Source organism: Myotis lucifugus, unplaced genomic scaffold, assembly GCF_000147115.1.
Source record: "Myotis lucifugus unplaced genomic scaffold, Myoluc2.0 scaffold_464, whole genome shotgun sequence".
Lineage (NCBI taxonomy): Eukaryota > Metazoa > Chordata > Mammalia > Chiroptera > Vespertilionidae > Myotis > Myotis lucifugus.
In genome coordinates, this window is record NW_005871512.1 from 301,824 (window position 1) to 311,343 (window position 9,520).

A 9,520-nucleotide genomic window follows, 5' to 3' on the forward strand; every position below is an offset into this window, starting at 1 on the left:
GATTGAACTTTCCGCACTATTCTTATACTTCGCGCACAATTTTTTGGGTGGGTGGATAGATGGATGGGTGGGTGGGTGGGTAAATGGATGGGTGGGTGGGTGGATGGATGGATCGCTGGGTGGGTGGGTGGATCAATGGATGGATCAATGGATGCAGGGATGGATGATAGATGGACACACAGGTGAATGGACCTTGGGCAGAGTCAGCTTTTCACACCTGGCTTGACCTGACTCAGTAGATGGTAAAGCCCTCTGGTAGCTGGGGAGACTGGGATCTTAGCGGGGGAGAGACTCCCATGGTTGAGGGGACACCCAAGCTGGGTTTGGCTCCTGGCTCCACCTCCCCCAGCTGTGTGATCTGGGGTCAGTGGAGTGACCTCTCTGAGTCTTGCATGGATGGCAGGAGACCACCTCTCCCGATGGGGAGTGTCATTACTGTTAGCAGTTAGGCATGCTTTAGGCCTCTTCCTCCTTCAGCCACATGTTCCGCCCCACCCAGCCCCAGCAAGGAGGCCAGGCCGTCCTCTAGAGGGAGACAGACCTCACACAAACAGCTCCAGCCTGGACCCAAACGAAAGGAAGGAGGACGCTGGCGCCGCTGGCCCTGCTGGGCTCAGGGCCAAGCGGGTCCGGGCGCCCTGGGGGAACCTGACAACCCTAAATGCATCTCACAGTTTGTAACAAAAGGAATAACTGCAAGTTCTTTTTAAAATCCAGGCGGCAGAGACGCAGCCACCACAGACAGTGAGAGCCGCCAGCCCAGGTCGGACCCTCTTCCTGCAGCAGGCCGGCATGTTTCCACTTTCCTATCTTTTGGCGATTTGCTTCTTTTCCTTATCGCTGTGTCTGGTTCACCCTGCCACTGCGGCACCTGCAGACCTACTTCCGGCTCAGCCCCAGGGCTGTGGCTGCGGTGGACAGAGGAGGGCCAGCCTCTTTCTCCGTCTGTCTGTGTCCTGCTGTGTCTGCGGCCAGACCCCACCTTCTCCTGACCTCACCCATTCTCACTTCCCCGAGGTGCCAAGGCCCAGCACCTACCAGCTCAGCCCAGGGTTCAGGTGAGGGCACACTGCCCTCCTCTGGCCAGTGGCCTCAGGTGCCTGCTCACACTGCCTGTCCGCCAGGGACAGCGTGGTCATGCAGCCATTCTCCACCCATGCGAAGTGGGAGCCCCGAGAGAGGGCACAGGGGGGCCAGCTCACTCCAGGCCCCAGCGCCAGCCCCAGGTTGGCCCAGAGGGTGGACTCCGTGAGGCCTGTGCGTCGCACGGACAACTGAATGCACAGCCAGCACGCACTGTGTCCGGGACACTTGGCTGAGCTCCTTCGGCCTGGCCCTCGTGTCCTGACCAGCCCCGACTCCAGTTGGGGACCACTCCTTTGGTCCTCTGGCCAGTTAGGGACTCCCCCAGGCAGGCCCCCCTTAGTTCTATTTTTAGACTGGAAGCATTTGCCAAGTGTCTATTTATATCACTGCCCATCTTGGGTTTCTGGTCACCTCATCTGGCGGAGCTGGCCTCCCTTTGGCCTCTTGGCCCGGCCGGCCGAGTGGGTTCAGAACGGCCCGGAGCACCGGGAGGGAGGCCCCCAGCTCGCCTGGACAGGTAGTCCTCGGCCACCCAGCGTGGCAGCAACTTCGGATTGACTCAGTTCAAGGGAGAGAAGTGGATTCCTCAAATCTACCCAAGGAGAGACCCTAGGTACCATGGACTGGGGCTGAGGGCACCCAGGACAGTGGCTGGCTGTCCCCAGGTGGTCCCAGGCCCTCCATCGCCGAGGCCCAGGGCAGACTGGCTCAGTGGGGAGGCCAGGACATGCCAGGATAGACCGGACAAGGGGCCAGGGAGACATCCACACAGCAAACAGTTATTCCCTGGGAGAAAGGGACAGGTCAGACAGACAGCTCTGCTCAAGGCTAGGCCACACACACCCGCAGCTGGTCCCCAGCCCTCGCCACAGAGCCACCCACCTGCTCACTGCGTCCTCAGCAGCCACAGGGGACCTGTGGGTCCCAGATTCTCCCTCACTGGCCCAGACAGTCGAAGGGGCCCTCACGAAAACCTTCCGTTCCTCCGCTGATTAATTAAATGAGCTCCTTTTTACACTGAGGTGATGCTGGTTTTATAACATAGAAATCAACTCTTACCTTCCGTTTCCTACAGAGGTGTAGAGAGCCGAAGGCAGAGCCAGACCCTGCCCACCCGGCACTGGCCCCTGCACAGCCCAAGTCCCCAGGTCCACACAGCTGGTCCTCAGCCACCCCACCCCCACTCACCCAGGGGCACTCTGAGCGCCAGCCTTGCCCCCAGCCCAGGTCCAGACAGCCTCCTTCACTGAATTCTACGGGTTAGGGTAGTGTTGTAATGTACTCCGAGAATCACACAAGGACGCTTCAAGAAGTCGAATTAAAGAGTCACATTTATTGCAAATCCGGGACTATGAGGGGGCATTTCGCTCTCCCAATTCTCACAGTGCCCTCCCCAGCCCCAACACCAGATTTATAAGCAAAGATCACAAAGGTTGTGATTACATCCCAGGGTTTGGAATGAGGAACCTGGTTTGCAAAAAAGCAGTTTACAGAAGCAGTCTTAAGCATGTTATCTAAATTACTAGAGGCCTGTTGCACGAAGAGATTTGTGCAATAGGCCTTCCTTTCCCCTGGCCTCCGGCACCAAGGGCCCAGGCCTTCGCTCTGGCCGAGTTCCGGCTGGAGCGGGCCCCGGAAACGTCAGGCCTCGCTGCTCCGCCGGCCCTGGCCGCCAGGCTTCGCTCCACCGCTTGGAGCCTACGTTTGCAATTAACCGGCATCTTTGTTTGTGGTTAATTTGCATATCATGCTGATTAGCCAATGGGAGGCGTAGCAAAGGTACGGTCAATTACCATGTTTGTCTATTATTAGATAGGAAGGATAGTTTTGGGTCTCCAGATCACTGAGTTGACAGAAACACATTATCTAGAGCCCTCAGGTCTTGGGACCACTGAGTCACAGGGACACGTTATCTGGAGCCCTCTGACCTTGGGATAATTGTGCTGTCCTTCCCAGGTACAGAAGAATGTGCTTCGATAACCAGTATGACCACAACCAATGGGATATTCACATTACAATCAATAGGGTATTCAATCGAATGGGATAATTTATATAATTCAGAAAATCAAAACAACTTTTCTATTGTTAAACAAAGCAAATAAGTACAGAAGCCAAACAGCAGGGTTAAAGTTAAACTATAGTTTCTACCTGCGATGATTGCTACCATACTTCAGTAGGAGAACAGAGGCAACTTTTCTCCCCCCAGAAACATAATCTTTTTAAAAATATATTTTTATTGATTTCAGAGAGGGAGAGAGAGATAGAAACATCAATGATGAGAGGGAATCATGGATTGGCTGCCTTCTGCACGCTGCACATTGGGGATTGAGCCCGCCACCCAGGGATGTGCCCTGACTGGGAATCGAACCCTGACCTCCTGGTTCATAGGTCGATGCTCAAGCACTGAGCCCTGCTAGCCAGACCAGGGGTGACTTTCTTTCCCGGCTGGTGTTCCTAATTTTTCCGCACTGAGCCTATCCCGTGTCAGAAATGATAAAAGCTGTACAAAATAAAAACTCAACCCCACACTGTTCAGTCACCTGGCTTCACCGCTTGTGTCCCCCCCATACCCCCCTCCCCCGTGGCTCTCCCTCCCCACTCGCTGTGCTCCTGCTGCTCTGGCCTTGGACCTCCTGCCCCTTAAAGGCTGGGGTCTGAGAAGCGCCCTGCAGGGGGCGCTCCCTTGGGAGCGGGGTGTCCGGGACTGGAGAACACGAGGAGTTTGAGAAAGCACGTCCTGTGCTGTAATTTTATCCTCAGGAAATGAAACAGAACAACACACACAGAAGCCTCGCGGACACCCCGCAGGCTCGCAGATGGGGCCTCGAGAGCTCCTTTACTCGGCGATGACTTTATTTTTTCCTTCCTGGTTTCTCCCCAACGGCCGGGAAGCCCCCGAGTCAGGGAGCAGTGTCTGCCTTGTCCCCATGCCCGGCACAGAGTAGCGCTGTCACTGTCTCTGCCTCCTGGTGAATGATTCTCCCTCCGGGGGCCCAGAAACACAGCCCGTGAGGAAGAGCTTCTGAGGGGAAACGAGGTTTTGCAGTTCAGTAACCCAGCCGTGCACCCAGGTAACCCCATCTTCGCCCAGTGCCTGCCTTCACCCCTTCCTCCCTGCGGCAGAGGCCACCCCTACACTGCTCCCCACAGACTGGACCTTTGTCCCTGTGAGAAGGCAAAAGGCTAATCTCAGGGGTCGATGTAACCCCATCCCCAATAATGGCCCACAAGAGTCAATGATTTGATAAAGCCAGTGGGGAATGAAGCCTAGTAACCTCTATTTTATAAAAAATGCTGTTTGAAATTTCCGCTAGACAGAGGTTCTTTGTTCTGTGAATTAATTCTGCTATTATTGGCTTCTGTAAAACATGCTTGCTCTAATGATAGGTAAAATAAGCTTACCTGTCTGACCTTGCAAACCGCTCCGCTGCCGTCCCTAGCTACCCCCATACCAGCTGTCTTTTACTTATCTGTACTGCAGGCTACCGAACTGTGTTGTACTCTCAAGGCTACAAGCTTCCTGCGAGATATCTGCTAAGCATACGTAGGCCTCTTTTGAAAACTTGCAAAAGGGACCGGAAGCCCCATATTTAGGAGACAAAGACATTAGAAAAGATATAAAAGAAAAGCTCCCACCAGATTGCCTTGCTCAGAATTTGAGAGACAACCTCCTCTGAGAGTCCACAGGTGTAATAAAGCTGTGTAACTCCATTTCTCTAAGCGTTGCTTGGTTTTTCTCCGGTCTTCTATAACACCTAAACCCCAAGGGCTCCAGCCTGAACACTGGCTCCCTCCAAAGTGGCCCCACCTCTAAGCTCTAAGCTGGAAGCCTGTGGCCGGGCACCTGCACCAGATCCCTCACCTGGACCCCTGCAGGCATCACCCAGATGGGGCCTCGCTCCAAGGAGCTTCCTGAAGCTCAATTATTGAGCGCCGACTGTGTCCCAGGCTGCTGGGCCCCTTCCCAAGGGCCCCCCAGGGAGCCAGGACTGTCCGATGGCAGGGCACAGGTATCAAGGCCACCGTAACCACAAGGTATCCTCAGACTGAAAGACAAAGCAGGTGACTCCAATAGAACACATCAGAATTTATTGTAGGGTGGCTGACTTACCGGAAAATTGGGTCAGACACCAGCAATTCTGCACAGATTATTCTCCACTACCAGCTACCAGACCCGTTACAGTGCTGTTTGTACAGGACAACTGAAACAGGAATTTTAGGTGAATACAGGCAGGCTTAGGGAATTTTTAGAATTGGGGTCCATGGAAAAACACAGGGCTACAGATTGGGAGGAGGTACATCTCCATAACACAAGGAAGCCAGGTGCAGGGAGCAGCAACAGTTGCATTTGCATAAGACAAGGGAGCCAAAAAGGTCTATATTTACAAAATAAAGAAGGAAGAAAGCCAGAAAGAAAAGAACAATGGGGAAGGAGGGCATCACGTGTCCCTTGTGGTGTTTGACCTTTGAGCTCAGGAGTTACTGTAGTAACCAGTCTAAGGGAATAGTGACCAATCAGAGGGGATATCAAGGCACCAGGATCTGCAGCCTTTATAAGCCATAGGGAAAAGGAACTCAGTGGGACCCTTTCCCCCTCCCCACGTGGGAGTCCATTCTGTGGGACCCTTTCCCTCTCCCCACGTGGGAGTCTGTACTTGTTCTTCAATAAATCTCCACCTTTGTTATACTACTCTCTGTCCGTGGATTCATTCTTCGACTCTGGCGGACAAAGAATCCGGGTTCCAGTCCAAAAATTCCGTTTCACAACCAGCTAATGACTGACAAGACACAGGGATGAGGACTGCAGGAGTGCCAGGGCCACCCCTCCTGGTGGCCTTGTGACAGACAGGTGACTGCTTATAACTGACACTATTTTGGTATTGATCTCGGTTGTCATGCCATCCTGGCTGTTACGAACAATACTATTCATGGCTATATTTTAAGGAACGCAGAGGATCATCAACTAGAAGGCTTTGCTTTCCTTGCTAACGACAGTGAGCCTGGTCAGAGGCAACAGAGATGGAGTTGGTTTTGTTCATTTTTTTTTTTTTTGAGTTGGTTTTGTTCACATCTACATTCGTAGGAGGGCTTGTGCAACCTGCCCCAAGCAGGGCATTAAAGGCACAGCACTGTTCAATCGTTCCATAATAATTTGACTGACTGCCCTGTTAAGGTACGTGACTTCCTCTTAAACCTCCAAACACAGGGACGGATGCTGCAGGCTATTGTGCTTTACCTCCCGAGGTCTGGGCAGCCCAGGGACACCCCTTCCTCGAGGCGACAACTGGACTGGACATAGGGTTGCCCTGTTTAATTGTCATGGTCTCAGAGGCCTCCAGCCACCTGAGCAGCCCCACCGTCCACTCCCGCCCTGGTTGGGGTCTAGACTTCTGGGGCCCACAAGCTGCGGCTTTTCTGGCTTCTTGGTCACTCTTCCACCCTCGGCCTCCCCTGCTGCCTTGAGACATGGAGCTGGTTCAGAAAGGCTGGCGATATTCACACCCAGGCCTCCAGACCCCTAATGCAGGGCCCACCAGCCATCACAAGCACTGGGCTAGGAGTCAGCAGACCTGGGTCTGGGTCTCTCCTGAATGATTGCTCTACTTAGATTCTAAGAAGAATACAAGGAAACCACACTGCTGGTTGGCTTCCCAGAGGCCTGTGTCACTATAGTTCACTGTTCACATATGCCTGACATCATCCCCTCGTACCAAATATCGCCTTTACAACCTGTCTGAGATATATCCACGGTACTCTCCATCCTGCTACCAGACCGTAAAACTAGAGCGAAAGCGCTGTGTGCCCTGCTACCGGAAGCCCGGCTTTGTGGTCCTGACCGCAGGTGGTGAATAGGAAGTTGGCCCCTGAGTGTTATTTGACTCCCACAGTGAAGGAGAGAGCTCCCAGCCAAGCTCTGCCCCAACCGGACAGTCCGCAGTCCGCACTTCATGAGCCGCTGGGGAAGGAGTGTGGGGGGAAGTCTCCAGGGAGTGGCCCCAACCTCAGGGACTCCCAGGGTGGGGGTGGCGGCAGCGGATTCGACTGCTCCTTACCCCTCCCCCCACTACCCAGAGCCGCACTCCGGCTCCGGCCACGGCCACAGGGTGTCCTGGCCGCCGCGTTGGACGCGCTGCTATGGCCCGGTCCTGCCCCGCGGCTCCCGGCCCGGGTGCAGGGACCTCCCCCGCCCCGCTTCACAGTCCGCAGGCAGGTGCAGGACTCCGAGGGCCTGGCCGCGCCGCGCCCGAGTCCCCGTTCGCTCTCCGCCCCCCGAAATGCCGGAGCGCTCAGGGCCCCCCCCATCCCGCCCCCCTCCCCCCGCACAGGGGCGCGCAGGCGGGAGGGCGAAGGCTCTCCGAGGCAACTAGTTAGTTGTGCGCAAGCCTGCAGGTCTGGAGGGGCCAGGCGCTCCACATCCGTTTTCGCGGCCATGTCCCCATTATACAGACGAAGACACTGAGGTCCGGCGGCGGAGCCCGGATCTGAACCCAGGCCCAGGTTCCCGGGCCCAGTCCGGAGCGAGCGCACCCACGTCCCTCCCAGCGGGCACGCCTCGCGCACGCCGCGGGGTTCCCGGGCTCGCAGGCCGGTCCACGGTCCGGCTTCCGCGAACACCGCGCTCCCTGCGGCCCCGAGCGGGGCGCGGGCGGGCGCACGAAGCACACTCTTTGTCCGCTCGCCTCGCGCCCCCCGCCGGCCCGCCCGCCAGTCCCCGCGCCACCGCCCCCGGGCACGCCCGCCAATGAGACGCGGCGGCGGCGCGCAGGCCTCGGGCGCGTTCCGGACCCCGCCCGCCCATTCGCTGCGCCCTGCGCCCCGTTTTGAGCCTCTCCCCCACCCCCGGCCGCCGGCCGGCCGAGGGGCGGGGCGCGCGGCCCGAAGTCGGGGACCACTGGCCCGCGCACCGCCTCGAGGGCTCGCGAGCCGGCCTGCGGGCACCTTTGCCGGGCGAGGAGCCGCGCGCTGAGCCGCCGCCGCCGCCGCCACCCCTGCCCCGGCGCTGATCAGGCTCTGCGCCAGGAGGCGGCGGCCAGACCGAGTCTCTGCTCCGGGAGCCGGGGGCTCTCGACCCCGCAAAGGGCCCGAGAAGGAGAAGGACGTGGAGGAAGGACGTGGAGGAAGGACGGCCATGGCTCTCGACTTCCTGGCTGGATGCGCCGGGGGTAAGGAGGCGGGCGGGCTGCGTGCCGGGCGCCAGGGCTGGGAGGCCAGCTCACCTGCGGGCGCTCGGCCCAGCGGCTGGCCCCCTGGCTGGGGTTTCTCATCTGCAAAATGGGGATAAGAAAGCTCTCATCTCACGGGGCTCTCGTGGGCGTGAATTGACACCAGGCCCGGGAGCTGCTGTTTTTAAATCCTTCCAGGCGCGTTCGGGCAGGAGGTCTGGGGCCCCGCGGCAGCTCTGATTTGGCGGAGATGGGGGTGGGGGGCGCCAGGAAGATGCCTCGCCGCCCCCTGCGCCCTCCTCGCCCAAGGCCCCTGGTGTCCTGCAGGTGTCCTGGGAGTTTGGGGTTCGGGGTAAGAATCCTTGTCCCTCAGCTCCATCCCATCTGGAGCGGGTCCGCTCCCTGGGCCTCGAGAAGTTTGGGGCTGGCTCCACCTTCTCCTGCAGCCTTCTGGGCAGAGCTGGGGCATCGGATCACCCCCCAGCGGGCCGGCCTGTGCGCACTGCCAGGCGCCCGCTGGACCCCAGGCCCGGGTCTCCTTTGGCACGCTGCCCCCTTCCTGCCTCTATCAGTGAGCTGCTGGGGGGCGGACTCCACCCGCGTGGCAGAGTGGCCTGACGCCCTGTGGCTAGCTCTTGGGCTTACGTGGACGTGGACGTGTCTCCCAACGTGGGACACCTTCCCGGAGGGCGGGCCTTGACGCTGGCTGGGTCCAAGCCTGCGTTCCCTGGAGGCCCTGGTGGGTGTGCAGTCCCGGCTCTGCTGTGGCCCTGCCTGTTTGGCTTTTAGCTTCTCTGCTTTTGCTTGGAGAGTTAATTTACTCAACAGGTATTAATTGGGAGCCAGGTTTCGCCATGGGAATTTGGCGGTGAGTTGGCAGGCCCTGCCTCCTGGGCAGAGAGAGGGCTGGCTGGGTGTCCCGGGCCCAGTCCAGCTCTGACCTCCGGCTTCTCTCCTCCAGCACCTGCCAGTGGTGGGGGCCCCAGAGGAAGAGGCGTGCCTTAAGCCCTGGGTGAGAGCAGGCTGGCGAAGGGAGTGTGGTGTGGGGGAAGGGATTTAAGAATTTACCACACTGTTACCCAGTCGGGCCTCAGGAAACCACAGACTGGAGCCTCAAAAGCGGGTAGAAACCCCAGTTTTCAAGAAGCCAGTGGAGAATTTCTCCCAGCCCAGGCCCCGGAGGAGGCAGGAAGGAGGGGCCTCTGCCCATCCAGCTCTCATCCCTCCACCCTCCTCTGATCCCACTCTGCTCCTCTTTCCCTTCTCTTGAT

General features: G+C 57.9%; 1 protein-coding gene across 3 annotated transcripts in view; it reads left to right on the forward strand.

The window, feature by feature from the left end:
- Positions 1–7,961: 7,961 nt before the first annotated feature.
- Positions 7,962–9,520, forward strand: part of SLC25A29 (solute carrier family 25 member 29) — an 11,459-nt gene continuing 9,900 nt past the window's right edge. For 2 of the 3 annotated variants that reach the window (XM_023744437.1, XM_014445546.2), the window contains exon 1: positions 7,962–8,249. Coding sequence is in view for 1 of the 3 variants with exons in the window: in XM_006103107.3 (XP_006103169.1) it covers positions 8,216–8,249 (34 nt within the window). In the remaining 2 variants the exon portion in view is untranslated. The remainder of the gene's footprint in view (positions 8,250–9,520) is intronic. The other variant, XM_006103107.3, reaches the window with a different exon arrangement.